The sequence below is a fragment of the Salvelinus fontinalis genome, chromosome 30, assembly GCF_029448725.1.
Source record: "Salvelinus fontinalis isolate EN_2023a chromosome 30, ASM2944872v1, whole genome shotgun sequence".
Lineage (NCBI taxonomy): Eukaryota > Metazoa > Chordata > Actinopteri > Salmoniformes > Salmonidae > Salvelinus > Salvelinus fontinalis.
In genome coordinates this window covers 36,470,208-36,495,803 of record NC_074694.1, presented here as the reverse complement: position 1 = coordinate 36,495,803, position 25,596 = coordinate 36,470,208, and the positions used below count along the sequence as shown (strand labels likewise).

Sequence of the window (25,596 nt, the reverse complement as noted above, 5' to 3'; positions counted from 1 at the left end):
TGGGTTATTTTGCCTATAAACCTTTAGGCCTACCTATAGAAAAATAAAAATACAACTCTGCAACTCTGCCCAGCCTGGCAAGAGTGTCCAAAAGGGTGTTTAGCATCCCCAGTTGCTCTTCACGTGTGGAGAGGATATTCTCCGCTGCTGGCAGGTGTTGAGCCGAAAATCTCCCCCCTGCCAGAATTCCCCCCACATTCGCGTTCTTCATTGCTGCGACTTGCTTGCTAGTTGAGATTTCCTCTCTTCACCCCGTTGTCAGTTTAGCCTACATTTCACTGATCTTAGTAGCAGAAAGCATTTTTGTCTGCAGTTTTCGGTTTAGCTATTTGTTTCAAGTGTATGTGGAGGTTCTAGCTTGTTTGGCGCCCTGGGCAACCCCCCCCCAAATCCACTACTGATTTCTATTAGTCTATAAATAAATCTCTTTGCCAAAATTCGTTATCTCTCCTAGGTCTTATTCGACTAGTATTTTTGAAAGTGTAAGGATAATAATTCAGCCATAGTTGTTCTGACATGTTTATTGCTTGCCAACATTTTACTCCCTCTATGTTTAATAAACACACACACATGAATTATTAATTTCGGTTGCCTATCCTGACGTGAAGTTTGTTCTATAGAAAGTATTTGACTCTAGCCACAAAATTAAGGAAATTAGAAGGGGGGGGGGGGATTCTGGCAGGGGGGGCATTCTGGCAGGGGGGGCCCTGAAGCCACAAACAGGCCGAAATTAATTCAAAAAATGAATTCAAAGGCAGTAATAGGTCATTTTTCTCTTAATTTATATATAATTCTAAGTCAGTCACAGCCTATATGGGCAATTTATATACTATAATGATTTAATACAAAATGTTTAAATGCTGAGCGCTTTATGCCCCTACCAGCCTAATGTGTCGCAATCGCAAATGCTTCACAATGTAATTCTTTGTAGGCTATAGCCTTTAAATAATTAAAATATAGCCTAAATCATTTTCGTTTTTTCTTAGGCTCCCTGTCTGGCTCCTGCCCTATTTAGATGGTTTATATGCTGTTTAATATGACATGTCGCCTATTTGAAATGATATTCACCTTTTCATGTTTATTCAAATCCATATGGATTAGTTTCAATACTTAAAAACCAATTGGTAAGGTAGTCACGAAAATAGATGGGTGTTTGTTAAACTTTAATGAATGGAGTGAATTTGGAGTGCAGTTATTTTCCCATGTGAGCCTGAAAACAGGAGACGTAGGAAAGGGCATGGAGCGCCAGACCAGTGCTTGTCCATGATCGAGATTTCCAACCGCTCAACTCTGCTCACATGCCATGGTTCCAATGGAGCAGAGCCTGCAAAGGCGTTCATAGCGTCTTGAGTTCAACTAGGAAACATTTAGTTTGGAACACAATTAAAATCAATGCCGTAAAACCACATCACAATCAATTTACCTAAAAGTATGTTATTGCAGTGATATTCTATGCGTTTGACCTTCACGTCTATGTTCATGAATAGGTATATCAGTGCTCACAGTACACTTTGTACTGCCTCGTTGACTTTAAAATTGGAAGTCGTTTCGTAATTTATATTATGCGTCTCCACAAGATCTTATCAAATCATTACTAGCCTAAACTAAATTAAACTGCAAAAGTGATACCGTAAGACAAATAAGACCAACTTGCTTGCAGTTCTAATTCACCCGAAAATAAAGGGAACAAATTGCGTCAAGGCACACCAATCATGTTTGAGACAGATACTGTAGATCGAGAGCACAGTGACCTCTGGCACTGACAGAGGGTATGGCCAACGGCAGTACTTCTGTTGTATGGTTTTGGTGGAGTCGAAGATTATTTTTGCACCGTTCAACTGTAGTTTCGTTTTAACTTTTGGATTACATTTTAACTGATGGAAAACCAAGCTCAAATTACTAAACATGCATTTGCTTTTAATTGACATTTCCAAAATGTGGAGAGAGAGACCAGTTGTATTTTAAGCTTGGCTGGAGTTAGGGTTACACAACCTGCAGGTTTTACCGTTGACATGGGTTTTCACCTGAACTAAGAATATTAATATTTTTTAAAATGACAACGAAGACAAAACAATTTCTTTTGCACTGATTATCATTTATTATGACCTTTAAAACAAACGTGTTTGTGCAAATATATATTTCTCAAATACATAAACAGATTTGAACATTTAGTGTGTACATAAGCACAATATATGAATTGCAAAGCACAGAAAATTACAAAAATAAGAGTGAAAAAGTGCATAACGTTTAAGGAATTCTGACTAACTTCTGAAAAGAGAACATATGGCAGAAGTTGGTTTGAACAATACCAATTGTGCATTCTGTGGACAAACAGTTAATTTTTTTAATACATTTGAACTATTACACATACAGTTTGGAATACATAAAAATAGTCATGATCTTTTTGGTTGAAAATACATCGGAAAACTTTGGTCTCTGCTCCTCTGGAGTTTTCATTCGAATGGCTTCACAATTTTCATTGAAATGTAGTTCTAGAATAAAGAAAAATAGCAATTAGACAAACATTAATAACATCAAAATGTAGGTTATCGGTTTGTTATTTCCTTAATGTTTACTTTAACACAATCTGACCATCTCCCCTCTTGCTTGTTCTTACCGGTAAAGAGTACAACAGGATTCCGATGAAGAGAAGCACTAGGGTCAGCAGGATCAGTCCAATGAACATCCACTTGAATCTGTGACACAAAATTAACTTCACGGTCTTACAGGGGTTCGTGAACCAGAAGAAGGATGTGTCGGGACGGCTGTTGATGTTGGAAGAGGAGGAAACAGAGTTTAATATGGTATATAGAGTATTGGAGGTAAACATTTCTGATATGCCTATGAAATGGTGAATCTACACAGACTAGTGGACATCCTTACTTAGGGAAGTCAAGCTTTGGGTTCATGTTGGGTTCATCCCTGCCCTTCCCAGCAGGCTTCCCATCCACCTCATTCTCAGCCACAATTTCAAGAGTCATCTCGACCTTCCCCTACACAAGATGTTAATTCAGATTTATTCCACACAGTTTCACATACGCCTCTGATTCGCAATTTAGTAATCTACTGCAGAGACCCTAAAACCAAGTTGAATTATAGTCTTAGTTTTGTCATTGTTAAATTGATGACCGCTAAGCTGTACTCACACCAAGGACTTTCTTCCCATCCTGTTCAATGACACAGGGCCACCAGCCTCTGACAGACTGCTGAGCGAACAGCGAGTTGGCCAGGTCTGATTTGTGTGGCCCTGCATCCAACATCACCTCCATCATACCCAGACTGCACTTCTCTGGAGTCTTGGCAGGAGGGGTTAGGTTACGCAGATCCAGCTCTACTGTGCCTATAAAATGAGCAGAACAACATCACAGAACGGTGTGTTAATAGCAGAATTGATCAGCTGAAGCAACATTAACATATGAACATTTTTGGTTGAAAGAAAGTATTGTATGGTAATTCAGTGCTAGAGAGGTGTCTCACCCAGGTAATCATCCAATGAGAACTTGTCATTATCCCAAACTTGAACAATCAACTTGGGGGGTATTCTGAACTCTGTTTTGTCTAGACTCCAGAAGTGCTCCTGTTTAAGGAAAGCAAAACAGGTTAAATTGTTGCCAATGAAATGCATCTCAATTGTATCTTACTAACTACTCCATTTGTAATATTTTGGTCAAGCCTCAACATACCTTCTTGGAGACCAGACATAGCTGTTCAGCGGGCAGGTATTCAAAGCCAAAGATGAACCTCCAGTTGAAGTTGCCCTCTCCGTCCAGAGACCTGTAGTGGACGTCAGTCTTCTGCTTGTCCTCTTCCATACCTGGCATCCAACTGGAAAGACAAACTGACTGGTTAAATTATTTAGGTTGTAATGTGCCATTGTAGTAGTTAGATCCTAATATATTTAACAGATAATTGTTCAACACTATAAACTCTATCCCCCCGATTCCTGCTTACAAGCAAAAACAGGAAGTACCAGTGACGAGCTCAATACGGAGGTGGTCCGATGAAGCGGATGCCAAACTATAGCACTGTTGTTTTGGCTAGCATAGACTGGAATATGTTCCGGAATTCATCGGATAACATTGAGAAGTTTACCACAGTCACTGGCTTCATTAATAAGTGCATCGACGACATCGTCACTACACTGACCGTACGTACATAGCCCAACCAGAAATCATGGGTTACAGGCAACATCCACACTAAGCTAAAGGCTGGAGCTGCCGCATTCAAGGAGTGGGACACTAATCCGAACGCTTATAAGAAATCCCGCTACAACCTTCAACGAGCCATCAAACAAGCAAAGCATCAATACAGGACTAAGATCGAATCCTACTACTCCAGCTCTGACGCTGGTCGGATGTGGCAGGGCTTGCAGACTAATCACAGATTACAAAGGGAAATCCAGCCACGAGCTGCCCAGTGACGCACGCCTACCAGACGAGCTAAATGCCTTCTATGCTTGCTTAGAGGCAAGCAACACTGAACCATGCATGAGAGCACCAGCTGTTCCGGACGACTGATCTCCCTCTTCGTAGCCAATGTGAGTAAGCCCTTTAAACAGCTTTACATTTACAAGGCCGCAGGGCCAGAAGGATTACCAGGATGCATACTCTGAGCATGCACTGACCAGCTGGCAAGTGTCTTCACTGACATTTTGAACTTCTCCCTGACCCAGTCTGTAATACCTACAGGTTTCAAGCAGACCACCATAGTAAATAAATGACTACCGCCCTGTAGCACTCACATCTGTCGCCATTAAATGCTTTGAATGGCTGGTCATGGCTCACATCAACACCATCATTCCAGAAACTCTGGACCCACACCAATTTGCATACTGCCCCAAAACAGATCTACAGATGTCACAATCTCTACTGCACTCAACACTGCCCTCTCCCACGTGGACTAAAAGGAAAACCTATGTGAGAATGCTGTTCATTGACTACAGCTCAGCGTTCAACACTATAGTGCCCCCCACGCTCATCACTAAGCTCAGTACCCTGGGACTGAACATCTTCCTCTGCAACTAGATCCTGGACTTCCTGACGAACCTCCCCCAGGTGGTGAGAGTAGGCAACACCACATCTGCCATGTTGACCCTCAACACAGGGCGTGCGTCCTGTACTCCCCGTTCACACACAACTGCGTGGCAGCGCATGACTCAAACACCATCATTAGGTTTGCGGTGGAAGGCCTGATCACCAATGACGATGAGCCAGCCAATAGGGAGATCAGTGACCTGGCAACAACCTTTCCCTCAACACAAAAGGAGCTGAACGTGGACTACAAGAAACGGAGCTCCGAGAAAACCCCCATTCACATCGACGGGGCTGTAGTGGAGTGGGTTTCAAGTCCCTCGCTGAGAGTTTCAAGTCCCTCGCTGTCCACATCACTAAGGAATTATCACGATCAACACACCAACAGTTTTGAAGGCACAACGCCTCTTCCCTACTCAGGAGGCTGAAAAGACTTGGCATTGGAGCCCTCAACTCTTCCAAAACTTCTACAGCTGCATCATTGAGAACTTTTTGACAGGCTGCATCACCGCTTGGTATGGCAACTGTTTGGCACTCGAACGCAACTGGGGCCGTACTCCCTGCCATCCAGGTCCTCTATACCAGGTGGTGTCAGAGGAAGGGCCTAAAATTGTCAGACTCCAGCCACCCATGTCACCTCGTACCCCTGCACATCGACTCGGTACCCCGGGTAAATAGCCAATTTATCATTACTCATTGTGCATTTATTCCTCATGTTATTATTTTTCTCTGCATTTCAATGTTAATCTACATTTGATTGATTGATACCCTTTGACATAGATATCACTCATGTGCTCCCCAGTGATGCTGGTTTCGTCCAGAATGACATCAGTGGTGTTCCAAACAACAGCTCGAAGGAAATACCTAAATGGAGACAGGGTATTCATTAATAGACATTTATAGACAAGATTCCTTTGAAATACGAAATTGAGAAACGATTCTTACTTTTTGGCCTTGCGTGGTGCAATGTCAAAGGGTGGTCCGGGAAGTCCCATGCTTTTGGGGTAAACATCCACCCACATTTGAAGGCGGCCCTATACAGTGAGTAAAAATAGTTAGTCTCAGATACATGGAAGCAGTGGTAGACATATTAAAAGAGGAAGACAACATGGACAGTGACCTGAGAGAGATGGGGCTGGAAGCTGCTGAACAGTGTCCTGGTCTCTACATGCTCCGGCACCAATCCTTGAGTTCTGAGCACATGCAGAGGGAGCCGTTCGTTGGCAGGGCCCAAGTGCTGGTGGATCTCGTTGTTAGCCTCTAAATGTAGATGGTAAAAGTGGGTTACCTCAAGTCACATAAAAAAGGCTCTACTCAGGTCACACAAAACAATCTTGTCCTCAGGTCGCTAAAAATGAACATTAAACGTTAAGAAAAACGGCATTTAAAAAAAACTGGTTATGAATTACCAAATTGATCCAGGGTGTACTGTTCCCCATTGAATGACAGTGTGTTGCCATTGTCTTCTGTCATGGGTGGAGGGACACCTTTGAGGCGGGCCAGGTTCTGAAGGATCTGAGAGGGCTTCAGCTGGTCACGCCATTGGTTGATTCCCGAGCTGTTTCAGGGAGAGCAACACAACAAATAAGTTCTTAATTGACCTGCCTGGTAAAATAAAATAATATCTGGAGATATACAACAGGAGGCAAGGGGCATTTTGTAGTGAACTATCACATTAAGATTTACAGTAGGAAAAAGTATCCTCACATGCAGTATGTCTGAGGTAGGCCACTGTAGGAGCCGAAGCGTGACAAGAAACGGTTCTCCAGGTCAATCACCGTCTCTCCCACTTTCTCATCGCGACTCAGCAGATCATAGTCATACACAGAGATCTTCAGGTCTTTGTCTTGAGGCAAGAAACATGTCATCTCAAACATTCTGCAAAAAAGGAGATTTAGTATAAGTGTAATGTACAATATTATCCATAACAAGATCTTGAGGGTAAGTAAATATCTAAATTAAAATGTGTGATTTTTACCTTCCAAACACAGGGTTGGTGGTATTTGGTAAGTAGTTATCTCGGTCCTCAATTGACTTTTTCCCCAGGGCAATCTTCATATAAGGATCACACTGTAAAGGAAAGGCAAATTGAGAAAACATGTCACAACATTAAAGCGATTCAATGTAGTATGCGTAAAATGGAAGAGGGCAGAAACACGTCAATGGACAATGCAAGAGCTTAGAATTCCAAGGTTATATCTTCATTTTGGGAAAAACAGTCAGACATAACAAGGTTCACTACCTATAGTGCCTTCAGAAAGTATTCCCACCTTCACTTTTTCCACATTTTGTTGTGTTACTGCCTGAATTGTCTCTGGCCTACACACACACTACCCCATAACATCAAAGTGGTATGTCTTGAGACATTTTTACAAATGAATTACAAAAAAATTCAAGCTAAAATGTCTTGTCAGTAAATTAACACCTTTATGGCAAGCGTAAATAAGTTCAGGAGTAAATACTTGCTTATTTAACAAGTTGCAGAGACTCACTCTGTGCAAGAAGTGTTGAACATGATTTTTGAATGACTACCTCATCTCTGTACCCCAACATACAGATAATTGTAAGTTCCCTCAGTCGAGCAGTGAATTTCAAACACAGATTTAAGGGCACCTATTGGTAGATGGGTAAAAAAAATAAATGTAAAGACACTTAATATCCCTTTGAGCATGGTGAAGTTATGAATTCCATTTTGGATGGTGTATCAATACACCCAGTCACTACAAAGATACAGGCGTCCTTCCTAACTCAGTTGCCGAAGAGGCAAGAAACCACTCAAGGATTTCATAATGAGGCCAATGGTGACTTTAAACAGTTAGAGTTTACTGGCTGTTATAGGAGAAAACTGAGAATGGATCATGAACATTGTAGTTACTCCACAATACTAATCAAAATGAGTGAAAAGGAAGCCTGTAAAAAAAAAAAAAAAAAAATGCATTCTGTTTTCAAAAAGTTAAACTTTAAAAAGTGGCAAAGAAATTATCGTTGTCGAATACAAGCCGTTATGTTTGGACCCAATACAACACAATGAGTACCACTCTTCATATTGTCAAGCATGGTGGTGGCTGCATCATGTTATGAGTATGCTGGTCATCAGCAAGGACTACAGTTGTGTTTATTTGATCAAAATAAGCAGAATAGCACATGCAAAATCCTAGAGGAAAACCTGGTTGTCTGCTTTCCACCAGGCACTTACAAGGCCAAATATACACGAGTTGCTTACCAAGAGAATGTTGAATGTTCCCGAGTGGCCTAGTTACAGTTTACTTAAATCTGCTTGAAAATGGCTATCTAGCAATGCTCAACAACCAATTTGACAGAGCTTGAAGAATCTTGAAAATAATAAATGGGCAAATGTTGCACAATCCAGGTGGGCACATCTTAGAGACTTACCTAGAAAGACTCACAGCTGTAGTCGCTGCCAAAGCTTACTCTAACGTGCATTTACTCAGGGGTATGAATACTTATGCAAATGATATTTCTACATTTGCACACATTTCTAAAAACATGTTTTCACTTAGGGGTAGTGTGTGAAGTGTCATTTTTTAAATCCATTTTGAATTCAGGCTGCAACAACATGTGGAATAAGTCAAAAATACCCCAATTCATGTTGTAAAGTTAAAAATAATATGAGATGAATATTGCTCACACCATTCAATGTCAAACCAATATGGGGTTAGAACTTTAAAGCCAATCTCAGAATCACATTTTTACAGATAGAATCTTATAACTCCAAGGTCACATCAGGACTCGCCTGGCCATTGTTATCCTTGGGCTGCAGGTCGATGCCTCTGACCACATAGATCCTGACCAGGCACTCCTGAGGCCCGCTTTCAGGCAGCTCACGGAACTGGCGAGGAGGAAGAGCAACACCCGGGTCGTCTGATAGAGGGTACACCTTAAAAGAGCCCTGAAAAAAAACAGTCAGCCATCACTGACAGGTAGCAATGCATCAACTCTACCACTAGACCGCAGCAATAGCCTGATTTATGACTGATGCATTCCATCCATTTGTATAACTGAGCCAATGTGGCATGTTATGCGTGAGACGTGTAGGGATTTTGTGAAACGGAGATCAACTGCTGTTCCACCTTAAATTCTCCAACGACAGATGGATCATCATCCCCATCTTCATTCTTGCCTCTTTGCAGTTTGAAGGTGCTGCAGAAATCGGTGAGTTGTTTGAACTCAGGAACCTCTTCCAGTTCGTTATCATACACCTGAAAACAGAGATGATATGAAAATGATATTTGAGTCTAGAGGGGGGGGGGGGGGGACTATATTCCTATTAATCAGTGCAGCTACTTCAGATGTATTCTGTGTGAGATGTCAAGGCTTCACCTTCAAAGTGTCATATCCTTTCTGAAGGTAAGGACGGCACTTCTCCTGATCGCCAATGGAAGCGTAGAATTTACTCCACCAATCAACTGTCTCCTTCTCCTAATGTGAAAAAGCGAAGATAATATCAAATTCAAGTCTGTACATCAGTGTGATAGAGAGCTGTGCATAGAAGTTTTCATATCTTACCTTCTCTGCATGCTTTAAGGAAGGAGAACGGGATGAAAGGAAAGATAAGTAAACCAGGTGTCAAGTCAATATCACAGACAGTCATTCGTATGCCAGCTAGTGCAATATCAATTGGATTATAGGAATGAGTAGGCAAGATGTGAGAATTAAAAATCAAAAAGAATAGTTTCAATAAGGGTTTATTTTTTGTTGTTGTTCTGTTCTAAATATGGGACACAGACATCCTGTTTTATTAGATTAAACTCAAACTTAAAAAAAAAAAACTGGTTCAAAGTTAGATTTCATTTTGTTTACTTCTTTGGATGAATCACATTTTGACTCTGCTCATACTCACTCCTTCCTCAGCTGTCATTTCATCTCTCTATATATATATATGGCCACAGTCTCAACATAGGGTGGTAGTATGCATGTGTAGGAAGTAATATATACTGCAAGGTTGAGGTTGCCTCTCTCAAATCTCAGCTGTGATCCATGTTTATATACAGTATATATACACCTCAACCTTGCAGTGTCGTTGTCCAGCCTACAGAGTTAAACTATAGATGACCATACGTAAAGGATGAGAAGTAGGTGGTGGCCATTTTGTTGACTGCTGCTGACATACTCTACAAACTGCAAGTCAAAGCGTTGACGTGAAACTCGGACACTTATTAGATAGAATATATCTTAAAAGCTCCGAGTGTAATGTCCAACAAAATATGGTGAATGAGAGGGGATTTCCCATTCAAATGCCAGAGTATACCTGAGCTTCAAGCAGAGGCCTCCTGTCTTCCATGTCAATTCTGATGTCCCGAGGAGAAGCGGCCATCAGAGCCACTAACAAAGACAAGTCGAGACAATTTCTTATGTACATCTCATATGTTGGAAAACCATTTCAATCTCAACATAGGGTGGTAGTATGCACGTGTAGGAAGTATACAATAGAGGCAAGTCACCTTTGGATGACATGGATGACTTCTGGATGATGTAAGGGTCGCAGCGAAACTCCTCCAGAGTGTCTATGGTACACTGTCCAACCACTGGCTTCCTGCCAAATGGCCTGTGGTCGATCACCTTCAGCACGATGGGAGGGGTGTACATCTCCTCTTTGGGAAGGAACTGAGGATAAAGACGAGACAACTTTGACATCGATCCCCTGAGTGAGGGAATGAGAGGATGCCTACGCTCAACATTTTACCAAAAAAAAAAAAAAAAAATGCCTGAGATCCAAAGCAAGCAGCTCTTACCACTTTGAGGAAGAGGACAGATCCAGGAAAGTTGGGGCTCTTCTTCATGTTCTTGATAACAGCAGACTGAACCACCTCTCCTCCACACTCCACCACCAGGCTAGGGGAGGACACCGTGGCCAACTGGTAGGTCTTCATGTTGCGCAAGCCCCAGGCCAGAATCTGGAACACACACACACAGGGTAACAAAATATATATATAGTGGGAAATTGCAGGTAAACGTGCCATTTCTATGGGATGCTATGACATTACTGAAGGATAGTAGTTTTACCTCAATGGCCATGAGTTGCACCACAGGCCGTATCCCCTGAGGCACCATGTACAGATTCTCTGCCCTCTTGGGAGGAACCAGAGGGAGGTCCATCCCAATACCCTGGAGACAGAGAGTTTACACAATACACATAACCCTCTTCCTATAAGCCGATCCCACTAACCAATACTGCTCCACATCCTCCTCCTGGTACTACACCTTATCCTTCAGGATGAGCTCAGCAGCCACAAGCACCTCCCCAGCCCACTCGCCCTTGTGTGTGACGGGGGACCACAGCAGTTGGGGTGTCTGGTCCATGCCTGGGTTCAGTTTCACCAGGGGGACACACATGCTCCGACCCAGCAGCTCATGTTTCCCCTGGGGCAGAGAGCAACATGTTAACCAACTACAGCCAGGATGAAAATCACTGTCAATAAGGGGACTGTGTTGATAACCTGAGTAACTGACGGGACATTGATCACACTCACCACTTGGTCATTGTCATAGAACTCCAGCACCACATCGGGGGGATAGTGGGCGATGTTCTGGGGGTCCCCGTAGATCTCCATGTTATGGAAGATCAGGGTCTGGTCCCACGTGGGGTTCAGAGTAGCCTTCATGGTCTCGGTGGTTTGACTCATGTGCAGGAAAGACACATGGGCATATGGATCTAGGAAGAGATAGAACACATTGTGTTAGATAATAAGTCCACATTTTCATAATATCTCACGTGTCAACTGCCACCAAATTATAAGAGGATTTTTGACAGGGAGATATGCAGACCGGAGAAGCTGTCTTTGTCCATGGCAACAAGGTTCCTGGCCTGGTAAACGTAGATGCGGAGGTGGTAGACGTGCGACCCTGCAGAAAGAAAAAAACACCCAAGTTTAAGGCCAGTATCAGACAGAGAGAAATCCATGCCAACTATGTATAATTAAAGCACTCACTGTCAAATGAACAGGAAACAGTTGGAGTATTGACACCAAAGGGCTTGGATGCCTCAATCTTATCATCTTTTCTCTTCTCATCTGTATCAACCCCCTGCAAAGACAATCAAGAAATCCTCAGAATGAATCACTCAACAGGGATGGACAACTGTTGGGCAAGAGTGTCGTCGTGCCAGGGAAAAGAGAAAACCAACAGAAGCTGCAGGCCGTGAGGACCAGAGTTGCTCACCAGTGCCCCCTCCAGTTTGAAAATGGCGGATGCCCCTAGGCGGTCGGCGGGGGCCATCTTCCTCCTCCAGCGTCTGCGTCGGATTGTGTCGGTGGAACGTGCCTTCCTGTGGAACTTCCAGCCAATCAGAGAGGAGAACTCCCAGCCCTCCGGGTCTCCTTGGTCTCGCTTCTGAAAAGGCAGGGGAATATATTTGACACACACAACATTTAATTACAGTTTCCTATTGGCAGTGTGCACTGACCTCAGCTGTTGTATCAGCAGCTGATCTCTTCCTGGGCCTGACCACTCTCCTCCGTCGGAGGATGTGGTACATCTTCTCTGCTGGCACCCACGACTTGGGTTTTTCATCTGGAGGGATGGTGATTCCATACTCCCAGCCTGCATTCAGATAAACACCTTAGAAATTCATACAGGTCAATTCTACAGTAGTAGACATTACAAATCCCAACTTCAAGTCAAGTCCTCCACTGCAAGGTCAAGCAGTGTGTGATAGCAGACCTTTCTCATCCACAGCCCTGTTGTCATCCACAGTCCACTCAGTCGCCCAGCTCCAGCCTGCAGGACACTCCATCTCCCCTGGGCTCTGGGTCTTCTCCCCATTCTGCAAACACAGCCAACAACACCTCAGTTACCTGATCACCGTTGTGTGTTCTTGTGTGTGTTGTTGTGTGTTCCCTAACCACGTCAGCGTAGGGCTCGGCAGCAGGCTTCCACTCTCCGCCAGGGAAGCGAGTCTCGGTCTGGAAAACTTCATCTATGAATTCAGTGTGTCCCGCATCTGCCTCTGTCAACAGACTTGTACAGACACACACAAAGAGATATTATTACACAGACTTAAAACCTCCTCAAAAAGACCTGGTACAACACTCCTCACTAATGGGTGGTTGATGGAATGAGAAAAATGAAAACAACCAAAGAACTGGCAGCTGGGTCATGTTCATTAGGCACTAAAGGGAAGAAAAGAGAGAAACAGGGAGGGCCTACCTAGACTTATCCAATAACGTTTCACAATGGTGTGCCCTGTCTGCTGAACATGACTGGTTTCGTTTGATTGTGATAAAGGAGGGCAGATTTCAAATATTCTACCATTGTAAAAAACAAACATGCGTCTTACCCCTTCTCTGGGTCGATGAACCATTCTCCCTCCCACTCCCAGCCTCGCGGGGGCATGAAGTACTCCTGTTTCAGCTTCAGTTTGCCAGTCACATCAGTGTACTTGTGGCGTAAACCCAGACCCGTAGTTCCCCACTTTCCCAGCATGTAGGCCTGATTCTCATACTGCCAAAGGGGGGGAAAAAAAAAAAAAAACTTGATATACAACACTCTCCTCCATTTGTATTAAGTTCAACACTCAAAAGGGAGTCATTTTCATAGAACCATACCGATTCAGCAAACACACTGAACGTCCCCTCAGAGAAAGTGTTGAACTTCTTCTCGTGTGCAGACAGGCCCAACCACACGTTGACTCTGATCTGGACTGGAACCTTCCGCCCCTTGTTTTTATCCATAGGGTACTGCATGAGGATAGTCCTGGTCCTGCCGCAGAACTGTCCACAGGCCTGTTCGCTGTAGGTGGAGTAGAGGAGCTGGTGGGCTGGGATGCGGCTGTACGCCACTCGCTTCTCCCCCCTCAGCATCCAGATGATCACGTCAGGCATGCTGTTCTGGGGCTGGAGAGGGACACATGTAAAACACACAACGTCAATTACTGTACAGTCCCAGTTAATACAACCCTACACAACTGTAGCACTACCTTCAAGGGTCATTTAGAAGGAATTGTACATGGAAACATGCAAAGAAAAACCCTGGAATGAGTAGGTGTCCAAACTTTTGACTTTTACTGTACTTAAATGTGAGGAGCCTACAGCCCCAATTTTCAGCCATTATAATCTCAGATTATTGATAGCATTTTACCAAAAGTATATCATGCCCAGACAAACAGCTTGACCTCTGACCTACCTCATCAGCAAGCTGCTTCAGTTTGTCCAGCCAGCCCTCGATGTCCACCAGGGTGTCCTTGATTTCGGTGGGCTCTTCTCTCATACGGCCGGCCGCCTCCATGATGGTCTGCAGGGCGCCGTCACGCAGCTTCTTGATCTGGATGTCCAGGGCAGTCAGGTTGGATTGGCCCTCCAGGTCTGGAACTTTGAAACTGGTATGATGGGGATTGGGTTAGATACAAATACTGGGTTATCGCCGCTGTGTTTGAGCTAGATCAGCATGGAGTTATTCTTTGAAACCCAACAGATTATCCCAGTGTTTACTAACTAAACCCCATTTAAAATCAAGGAAGCATTTACCTGTCAAGATCGTCGATCACCTGATTCACCAGTCTCAGCCAGATCTCTGCCAGACGGTTGTCAGAAGCTTTAGCCAAGATGGCCGTCTTCATTGCAGTGATGTTAGATTGCTGAAAGGAGCAATAGTCTAAAATGTTACATTGTATTCATACATTCAATGAATAATATTAAAATACCATTTACATTAGTCATTTAGCAGACTCTCTTATCCAGAGCGACTTACAGTAGTGTGCATACATTTTTATACTATAAATAAAATATGCCATGGCAAAAAAAACAAAAAACACCATCTTACCAGGCGTTCAGATATGTACAGAATGATGTTGACTGCATCCAAACGGTGACTGATGTCCTCCCAGAATGATGTGATGACAACCACTGGCTTTGTGTCAGCCCAGGGCAGGTAATAGTAGTGGTTACCTGTTGAAAATAAACAAATTAGTCCAATTTACATACTCTTGTAGAGGTACCAATTACCAGATGAGCTTAATTTCTAAGGTGGCTTGGTCCTTTACCATCAAACACAGCACAGCTGTACTGGGTAGTGGAGGCCAGTGGTTTACAGGTGGTGTCCAGTTTGTTGCCATAGTTGCCGATGCTGACCTCAAACTGGATTGGTTCGCCAGGCTCCTGGAGCATGCTGGCGCTGTGGAACACGGCACACAGACAGTACTTCCTCCTACGCTGGTATTTCTGATCAGAAAATAAAACGTGTTTGGTTTAGATGAAAAAAATATTTGATTTACATTTCAAATAACTTTATTCAAAGACGTAGCATGCATTTTGTTTTTCTTTGGCCATAACCACCAAAACAGGACATACCTATAGGAGAAAAGGGTAAGGTAAAATTGATTAAGATCCAATGGGAGGACAGGTTACAGTACCTGGGCCACCAAGATGTCATCACTAGGGATCGCATCCACAGTCTTGTCAGGTTTGCCTTCCAGTTTAGTCGAGAGCTCAACCAGGATTCTTCCTCGATAGGCCACCCCTTCACCCTGTCAAAAAGAAAAGTATAGATCATTTGAATGTCAACATTAGTTTATAAAGTCCAAATGTAGAGAACTGTCAACATCGCCAAGCTTAGAGATGTATTCAATTCCCTTGTAGGACCTACCTTGCCATAGTTCAGCTCTTCATAAGGGTCAGGAAGTCCAGTAAACTCTCTGGGACTCCCATACAGGTTAACATAGCAAGGCCCAAAGGCTGGCAGAAAACCCACCTCAGACTCCCCAGTCTTCCCTGTGGAGGAAAAAGCATTCTTTTTTTTTTTACTAATGTGTCTAAATGATGAGCTGCACAAAGCCGTGGAGTTAGTTCTGCATGTCAGAAGCTGATGTATTGGATGGAGAATGGCTAACACAGCAGTAGCAAATCTAGGGCATCTACCCAGGTAAACTCACAGGGGTAATATGCTGTGTTTCCCTCCCCCCCCCCCCCCCCCCCTTATTGGAGTGTTAGGTTACACAAAGAATCTCAGCCTCACACAGCAACTTAGAAATGCAACACACACATGCTTTGGCAAACAAAAGGAGCGCAGGCAACTGACAGCACAAACAGAGCATGCAAATTATATTAAAGTCACAAAATTCCACAACTGAATATGAAGAGTTAGACAGGAAGCAAAATTGTTTGCTGTAACCTTTTGAGTACCAAGGATGGACAACTTGGAAATGATATGTGTTCACTACACTCAAATATCATGCTATTGTACTCAAAGGGCTACAGAAATGAATTGACCGGGCACAACTCTTAGCAGTCACAAAGTAACTTCAGTGCAGTAATCATTGTCTGGGGTCAAATTCAATCCATTCTAAATTCTTTGAAACGTCATGCTGGGCTATAATCTGAGGAATTGACTAATGTGATGCATACAGCAAATTGACATGACTTGTTAGTGGTACTGGGCCAAATAAGATTTTTGCACTGGATGGTACTTTAATAATTCATCACATCTACTGAACCTTCACGTGATTGAGAGAACCCATATCCCGCATGTTCGTCTAGACAAAGAGAAAAAGAAAAAGCATGTTCTGTATATTAGACAATAACAATAGAATATAGAGATGAATAGAGTAGACCTATTCATTTAACAACCAAAGTGAATGGACATATTGTAATTAGACAATACTGTTATACTAGAAGCTACAATGGCATATGAATCATATACTTGAGCTATAGATGGTGAAATAGTGGGGCGTAGTGTAATAGACCTCAATCGAACCATACCTTCAATTTTACCACCAGAGGACGCTATTTTGCCCAGATTCAAGTACGTGGTGCCAATTGAGTCATTCCGAGTCAAGCGATCCCTGCATAAGAAGTGCAATATCACAATATGACATTATCCACCGTCAACTTCACTTTCATCACATTTAGAGGACACACGGTTTTCCTAACCTTTGACTTGCACTGATTCTCCACCATTCCCACTAGCAACAGACTAAGGCTACAGTGGTGTTTCCCTGCCAACAGAATCCCAGCCTGGAACAGGGAGTGGCGGTTGACTCACTCATACTATAGTACGGCCAAGTTCCTCCCAGGCCAAATAACAACTGACTGACCACACTCTGGAGACACCATTACACAGCATACAGGCAGGGAGCAGAGTGCGCACTAGGGAGGCACTCTAAGGGGGCTGCCTATACACTACTTACATATGGGGTTTTCCTGAGGTATTTTTGACCCATGTGACCAGGAAGAATTCCTGGCCCTATTTGTGCAGAAACTCAGGACCTTAGAAAGTATGCATCTGAATACTGTTCTAAAACAGTGAGGTAGGGTGGAGCAAAACTGACAGAGAGCAAATGAAGTGCTTTAAAAATGGATACATTGGTGTTCAGTAGAGGAGATACTGTTGACTTACCAATCAAATATGGTCAGTTTGATTTGTTCACACATGGAAGGGAACTGCAGAAAGATTTTGTAAAATCGTTGTTTTGAATCACAATTTAACAAAGCAGAAATCCAGTGCACAAGTGTGTTTTTTGTGTGTTTTTTTTTACCTTAACCTGAAGATTCAGCATTTGGTTCCATTCTGGGTTGGCATTCTTCTCAATGACTTGGGTGCACAGCTACAACAAACATTCACATATCAACTTCACAACCATTTCCATAATAAACAAATCCTCCCCTTGATTTGAGTTGTGTGGAGAGGAATGGGAAAACCTTTTTGCCAGCGAAGCGGGCCTCTACAAAAGGGTCCACTAGATTCTTCTTGTTCCCGTCCCCTCCAAACATATCCTTCACTGACTGGGCAAAGGCATCATCCACTATGAAAAAAAACAAATACATACTGGTTAAGTTTGTTTTGAGAGGCAAGTATATACCACATCAATCTGAATCTCACAGTTTCAAGAGATACAGACACTTTACTAAATGAATAGCTAGCACAGATGCACACCCATCTTAAGCGTAGAGCAAGCACTTAAAAAGTCAATGCTGAAGAACCTTAAAGCATAACAAATCAACCACGACAGCAGCAGAACGTGATAGCTACGACATTAGATATAGGAGTGGTGTACTCTGGGGAATGTCCTCGGCCCGGAACACTTTGAGAGACAGGGTGACCCATCGCAGAGTGACCCCCGCTGGCATCAGCAGGTTACTCTCTATGTCATCCTGGTCATCGCTGACGTCCCTCTTCTCTACCTGCAGAAGTCACAAACACACACACTGGTGTCACACTTTGCTATGGTAGGGACAGAGGTTATTTTCATGTAAATCTGACCGGGGGGTGGGGGGGGGGCATATGGGGGTCCTCCTGGGGCATATACATCCATCCATTATTTATTTTTAATTGCAGTGCCGACCACGATTTAGCAGTAGCAGTGCGCCAATGAGGGAGGTAAGACTGAGGGAGGTAACCCCAAACTAAAGGTTGTATTACTGTACCGGTGGTTCATCTCCCATCCCAACTATGAACATGCTGACTTTAAGGTATCCCCTGGCCCCCGAGCTGTTGTCATCAGGGTCATTCAGAAGGAGCCACTTCCTCATCACAGAGTGAGCTGAGAGACAGAAGGGCACAACATTTACCTCCATGGACGGGTTGTCTGATAACATCCCAGAAATGACGTGCGTATCGATGAGTTTTTATGATTCTTAACGTTCGGACAGCTAGCAACAATGACAAGCTTATGCCATGTGGGGAATCATTGATGGCTCATTTCAGCAAGTTGTATTTTGTTATTGATACCATGTCTTGTTTAGAGGTGTTTTGACTGATGTCTATACTAATATGGCGCAAATTTGCTAGCTAGACAACCAAACAACTGTAACAATGTATTTAAGATTTTTAATTGCACAATGAGCACTTATGTTTCCAATAAACATTGAGACTGCAAATACAGAGAAAGTCACCTCTACAAACTTACCCGGTCCATCATAGATAAAGCCGATATCAACCTGTGGGAGGCAAAGAAAGATGGGAAATAACTCACCCTGAAAATACATAAATCGAGTAAAGGATTGTAAAGTTGGGACTCCTTTGTGTCCTTAAATCCTTGAATGTTTTAATAAGAGGTGGGGGGGAAAGGAGGAGTACCTTGAACTCCCCCATGAGACTGTCAGCTCTCAGAGAGAAGGAGTCATACACCTACAGAAGGAGAGTAGTGTTAATTCAAGCGAGAATGAAATGCTATACATAGTAACTGAATGTTCATCAGTTAGTGCCAAATGACCAACATTGAGTTCAACTTACCCGAAAGCTGATATATTGATCAAATAGGTCTAATGGTAACATGTTGACGTTGTAAAAGAACATCTGTAAAGAGAAATGAATCTGCGTGGTTTAATGAGAAAAGCAAAGCCACATAAGCCTTCAGGACAAATGTGCTCCAGTCATTTCTCAATTTGATAAGCACCCATGTACTTAGTCAAGTTGAATCAATATGGCTGCCTTTACCTCATCAAAGAAGGGATTGTTTCCCCTCTTTATCCTTGTTCTGTGAGTCTGTCCACAAAAATTCACCTTCACAACAGGTTTGATGTTATTCCCAGGGAGCTGTCGCCCCTCTATGATCCTGACACGGATCTGAGGGTAAGAGATGAGAATAGGGAGTGAAAACAATGTTACGCAGTATGACAGCTGTGTTTAGAGAGATGTTAGAACTGCTTTGGGAGAATTCACCTGAAAGTCCTGGGGTTTACTGGCCAGGGGACGGTTCCGTTTCCTGGTACTCCTGACCAGTCTTTGGTTAGGGTTCCCAGGCTGACCATTGGAGGATACTCCCCCTGCACAGCCACTCTGTCCTCCTTCAATAAAGTCCTCATCCCGCTCTTCACCTCCACCTTCCACTGCAGACACACACACACACACACACACACACACACATCACATCACATCCAGTCACCAGATGTTAAAGTATATTCAACTGCACAAAGATGTTTTGCTGAAGTAACAGCTAATACAAGGATCCAAATAAACTCATTGGCCTTTCATAATCCTGCCACTTCATGGTTGACAGGAAAACAAAGCAAAAATACTAATAGCTACATGATGTTTCTTTCTTATTTCGATGATTAAGACAAGCATACCAGACAGCTCTTTTTTGCAATCAAAGTATTCATCCACAGAGCTGAGCAAACAAAAGTCCTCCATGATCCCAAAGACAAATGCTACTGTGGCACTTCAGACCACATGACGTACCAGAATCACCAGCTGTAGCTCCTTCCTGTGGGTAATTTGGCTTTGGAGCGGCATTGGCTGGAGGGTCATAGCCAATCAAAAGGCTTACTGTGGCCTGGAAGGTGAATAATTGGTGGAATCAATCAATCATCTCATTAAAACATGCTGGTATCAAAATTCAGATTGGAAAATTGCACCAGATTTTTTTATGCTCATGTGGTTATTGTAGTTAAGATAATAACTGTTGAATTAAAATTGGGTAATATGGATTGAAAGGATTGCAGGGAAAACAGGTGTTTGAATTTGAGCTGATCGCATGATTGTTTTCCCCATATCCTTGGTAGCTGGTGAGTGGCTGCACTCGCCATTATTAACTAGTGAGAGGATTGCATTAATCTGGCCCATCGCTTGGGTAGGCGTAGTTTGCACTGGGTGGAAAGTGATTGCGTTTGTTTTGGAACCGGGCTGCCTCCGGGGCATAAGCTGGCTGCTCCGTTCTGGCCTCCGGTGAAGTCTGCTCAAAACAAAAGTTAAGCACGTAGGGTAATGAGTAGGATTCTGTGTTCACACGCAGAAGTGATTTTTTTTTATTATTTTTTTTTTAACGCTTTATCTGCCTACCAAATTGAAACTAATTAGAGCATATATTTTATGAAACAGAGATGTTGTATGTTTCTGAACGATGGATCATGCTGCCTTGTTGACAACATAACCGAGCGGCGCAGATTGCTGTTCGATTTGAGCAGGGCCATAGACCGGTGTACCCAGGGCCAGTTTAATAGAATCCCCTCAGTGAAAAACATACCCCAATAGCCTGTCCCTTTTCATTGACAAGAGCCACATCTTTAGATGGAGAGGATTTGACTTGACCAGTTGCAAGGTCTTTCAGTGAGATTTTTGCAGAGCCTAGAAACCTACAAAACAAGGGCAAACGTCAGATTCAGCTAGGTGTAAAAACAAATACAGCTTTCATACTATACAAAGGTGAGGGTTGAAATTACTTTTGATAATGAATAGTTCAATCTTTGATTAAACATCAGGTGCCTGTAAGAAATGGACGAGGTAGTCAAGAAAATAAAAATCCATTGCGGCAAAGGGGGGAAAATGACATCATACAAAATAGACACATCAACAAACAAAACCCATCCCACTTATTCAATCACAGTCCCTTCCAAAATACATCCCTACAAAGGCTGAGGGGCCTGTGAGGGCGAAACATTCACAGACAGGATTTCTCGCAAGGCCTCGCGAGAAATCACGTAGACCCAAGAATCACGTAGACCCAAGAAACGTTCAACTGCATGCACAATGATTTCCATTTTCTCTGAATTTTTCTCCACTTGCGATGTACAGTTTATGACCATTGCAATAAATTATACAAAGTCCACCTTTTTAACATGTAACATTTCACAATCCCTCGCTTGATGAGAACCCTTAACTGGTCGTGGTGCCTCTACTACTATTGTTTTCTTCCTCGCCACTTGTTCCTTCCACTCTTCTCACCGCCTCCAGATAGGAGACACGCTGGACACACCTTGCTCTTGCCACCTCGGTCTCCTTCACCCTAACAGGGCACTCCAGGATTTCGGGCGCATGTTCGCCTCCGCAATTGCAGCCTTTCACTTCATCTGGCATACGATACTCTTCCCTTCCGCACACAAGTGACACATGACCAAATATTTTGCATTCATGACACTTAAGGGGTTTATGCACAAAAGCTCTTGCAGGGTATCTCATGAATCCTAACTGTACATGAGATGGGAGAGACTTTTCGTCAAAGAACAGTAGTATGGATAAAGTCAATTTCTTTTCTCCATCCATCATACAGGCCAGTCAACGTGCACCAACCACTCCATCGATGTCTTCAGTTATATCAGACCTTCACTTCTTGTGCCACCCCAGAAATAACCCCCTTGACATTCCACTCCTATATCGTTTTGAGGCTTAAAACACGCTTCTTCTGCTCCGCAGATACACAAACAAAATCGAAATAAGACAAATTCTTGTGACACTTTCCTCCAACACATTCCAGATTTTCCTCGTGATGTTAAATGGATTGCCCAGGTAGCAAAGATCCAACACCCTCACTAATCTAGGGGTTTCCTAGCTCCCACCACAACTTTCCTTCTCTTGATTGACTTCTTCACCACTGTAACCCACTCCTTTTTCACTCTCTGTGCTATTATCGTCACCCGACTCACTAGCAGTTTCAAACAAAACCTCAGTTTACGCCATCTTCACAGTATATTACTTGCTAGCTTTCGCTGTGATCTGTGGGAATGAGTGGGCACGCGTGCGCCAAGTGATGACACCATGATAAAATACTATGACATGACTTGCTGCACCACATCACCTACTGTATGTATGAACAAATTGTTACAACTCTTTCAAGGATCTGAACTTGTACCCTCCAATCATGATTCATGTCTTTACAGACATCCGAGTGGCTATTGTTAATAATGTTATTGATCTTTTAACACTTTGCAATTTATCTTTACTGGTCACGCTGCTTATGGGGAATATTACATTTCCTATGCAGTGTTCAGACTGATCTCTTCTACATCTGGGAGGCTGAAACTTGAATTCTCTGGAGATTGATACTCTTCTGGAATGCAGGATAATAAACCTGGGGATGTTGGGTTTTTTGGGTCATTTGAGGAATTCCTGCCCAAATCTAATAAGTCCAGAATCACAAGCTTAAACATTTCTCTCCCAAGTTGCTAGGGTTACAAAGTACCATAACAGACCCTGGAAAACTATGTGAGAGAAGAGTCCCTATACTCCCACACATCGTCAGAGTGTGTGTCAGATTAGGCTAACTCAATGGAAAGCTTTACTCACATCACATGGCCTGCACTGATGCATGCATATAACTGACAAACTGGAAAATCAGACATCCAATTTCAAATGTGCTGAGCTGCAGAATACTGTAGCTAATCTACATTACATACACAGGATTCACAGACATGATCATTTTACTGAATTAATCTCACCAAAACATTTACATTCTGTAAAGTATGTGTTTTCTTCATAACATACAAAGCTTTCATGATTTTAATTGGCAAACCGTGGAAACTCTTTCTGTGGTTACATCTCCAGATCATTACCATATGTCTTTTCCTCTGTGAATGGAGAATACTAGACAGACACCACAACATTTTAACTTTGGTCTATACTTAGTGGCCTGAACTCTCACAACTCTTTCATCCTACATGAATACAATCTTTCCCTATCAGCAAGTGCCATCCAGCTCATCCCAACAAAACAAACAGGGATTCATTCATTGTTGCCTAAGATGGATCACCTCTCCCACTCACTGCAAGGAAGTCTGAGCATGGCAAGTAGGGTGTGGGAGCTACATGTTGAGCCAACAATGAGGTCTCCTGAAACAGTGGCTATGCTAACTTACTTTCCCATGAACATTATCCCTCCAACGCATTGTAGTACTCTCAGTAGATATTGGGAATTGAATCGTATGCCATGCTACAAGCCCTGATCTGTTTATGTCATTATGTAGCTCTTGTTGAACCGTTTCAAGACTGCAGTTGACCCTTTCCTTTTGGGGGTTAATTTGCAGGAGGTCGGTCTAATCTACAGTATACCTTCATTAAAATTGAACAGATTGAAGAGATCTTGTAGTAGTTGAGGAAGTCCTAGCACCTCCTGTAATCACATTGCAGACTAGGCAGCTCTTTGCAACTTCATTTAGAGGATGGCTCTGCTCTGTTTTAATGAGGTGGAGCAAACAGGGTTTCTCTCTCTCTCCTAACCCTCCTATTACTGCAGGGTTGTATTCATTACACCTATTCTGTTGCAAAACTTTTCTTAAAAATGGAAGCAAATGGAACGGTGAGGGACCTACCTGAATTTGTCCAATAGAAACTCTTGTTTTAGTTGCAAAAAGGAACATTGAGGTGTATGTGTGGGCCACTTACTTATCTTTCCCAATAGTTTCGTAGTCTTTCACAATCACATCAATGTAAGATGAGGAATCAAGCGCAGAGCCCTTCAAATCAAACTGAAGGACCTGTAATCAAACATGACATGTATTACTTATCAAATCAGGGGCACTGATTTGTGTTTGAGGTACACACAAATTATATTATTAAGCCTATTAGAGAGCAGGCAATGACAATATTATACAGAAGCCTACAATAGTACACGGTCAGAGTTGTAGCTATTTTGAGCATATCTAGTCTTGCTTTGGCAATACAACTTTCCCAAGGACAAATACTCTGTTTGAACAGAAAGTACTTACTTCATTCCAAACTGGGTTTACTTCACTGTCAATTGATTTGGTTTTCTTCTTTTCATCTGAAAGTAACATTTGTTTTTTTCCACTTATTTTCAGTCACATTTTACAGTTGCTAAGAAAGTATTCCATTCTTAGCAACTTGTACTGAGTTAAAGAATGCCAGTGCAGTCAATATAACTCGGGTAATATTGAATTGATACATTCATCAGTTTAGGTCCAATGAAAAGTTATTAACCAAACAATAAGTTAAACCATCATCATTCTTCATCTCACAACCTTTGTTTTTCTCAATGAATGCAACAAAAGAAAACGTTATGACATTTCTATTTGTAAGGTGATGGAGTAGCCCAATAAAGCAGCCCATCAGATTTGTGGATCAAAATACAGAAATATAATCTCTGGGACATAAAAAGTAAGAGCACTTCCTTACCTTTAAAAATAATAGATGCTACGGGATCCGGTGTACTTCCAAGTTTAGTTTTAGGCAGACCGTTAGCAGATTCTACCACAACCCGCAACATTATGATACTCACTAATAGGAATCAGTATTGTTCTGGAATTACTTTAAAACCCGAATAGCGCGCAGCATCATCACCACCACCCCATCACTAAAGCTAACAGCACCAATTTGAACCCGTGTTTAATTTAGGTAAATAACAAGGGTGGGTCAGAGAGGAATAGGCTAAGCGAGAGGTTTCACTCTCGCCAAAATTGAGCCCAATGCGTTTCTGAACTTGTTGCCTGCCTTCCCGCCTTTGAGGCAACGATTCCCATTGTTAGGACGGAGACATGAGCATCTCGTCATTATACATATCTTTGGGTGGGTGGGGATTTTGGGGGGAAGGGCAGTGTGCTGCCATCCTGTGTAAAGTGTTGACAGAGGAAAATATTGGCTCAGTGAAATAAGTAGGAAAATACTGTAAAAAAAAGTGCTAGTACTTGCATGGCGCTATTAAAACAGGATATATAGGACAAAAATAAATCTAGACTGAGCAAATCGTATTTTTCCATTCATATTTGTCCGTTAATTTCTGTCCCATGACAAGTTAATTGGTGCTCTATTGTTATTGGACTGGTCAATAAAAGTACTCTGTCTCTATCTAGTGTTTTTTTTTAAATTAACATATCAACAAACAAAAGAGGAATAGTCACATGTAAACAAGCATACATACAACCTATTTACATTGCCAGGAATCCTAA

General features: G+C 42.6%; 1 protein-coding gene across 1 annotated transcript; it reads right to left on the bottom strand.

Moving 5' to 3' along the window:
* Positions 1-2,074: 2,074 nt before the first annotated feature.
* LOC129829152 (myoferlin-like) lies at positions 2,075-25,192 on the bottom strand. Its single transcript, XM_055890724.1, has 53 exons — positions 24,827-25,192; positions 24,400-24,455; positions 24,077-24,168; positions 20,947-21,055; positions 20,163-20,256; positions 19,644-19,810; positions 19,419-19,547; positions 19,215-19,277; positions 19,059-19,109; positions 18,889-18,919; positions 18,407-18,522; positions 18,037-18,163; positions 17,681-17,784; positions 17,518-17,586; positions 17,379-17,422; positions 16,742-16,824; positions 16,477-16,515; positions 15,630-15,754; positions 15,397-15,510; positions 15,028-15,205; positions 14,808-14,932; positions 14,513-14,622; positions 14,172-14,364; positions 13,595-13,882; positions 13,327-13,490; positions 12,893-13,007; positions 12,711-12,813; positions 12,454-12,590; positions 12,210-12,380; positions 11,981-12,074; positions 11,817-11,894; positions 11,522-11,703; positions 11,253-11,411; positions 11,055-11,156; positions 10,784-10,945; positions 10,493-10,655; positions 10,300-10,373; positions 9,558-9,569; positions 9,372-9,470; positions 9,122-9,250; positions 8,785-8,940; positions 7,009-7,100; positions 6,738-6,908; positions 6,440-6,588; positions 6,151-6,290; positions 5,976-6,064; positions 5,799-5,894; positions 3,684-3,825; positions 3,478-3,577; positions 3,147-3,340; positions 2,884-2,993; positions 2,618-2,765; positions 2,075-2,492 (listed from the first exon to the last, which is right to left on the bottom strand). The coding sequence occupies exons 1-53, from the start codon at positions 24,915-24,917 to the stop codon at positions 2,454-2,456; spliced, it is 6,168 nt and encodes a 2,055-aa protein (XP_055746699.1). The 5' UTR covers positions 24,918-25,192; the 3' UTR covers positions 2,075-2,453.
* Positions 25,193-25,596: the final 404 nt, after the last annotated feature.

What these genes read in the sequence shown, in the direction of transcription:
- LOC129829152 (XM_055890724.1), bottom strand. Translation starts at nt 24,917, where the DNA reads ATGTTGCGGGTTGTGGTAGAATCTGCTAACGGTCTGCCTAAAACTAAA. An exon ending in AGCTACAGCTGGTGATTCTG is followed by an intron (nt 19,811 to 20,162) that starts GTACGTCATGTG and finishes GTGTGTCTGCAG; the next exon opens with TGGAAGGTGGAGGTGAAGAG. An exon ending in GTACACCCTGGATCAATTTG is followed by an intron (nt 6,291 to 6,439) that starts GTAATTCATAAC and finishes ATCTACATTTAG; the next exon opens with AGGCTAACAACGAGATCCAC.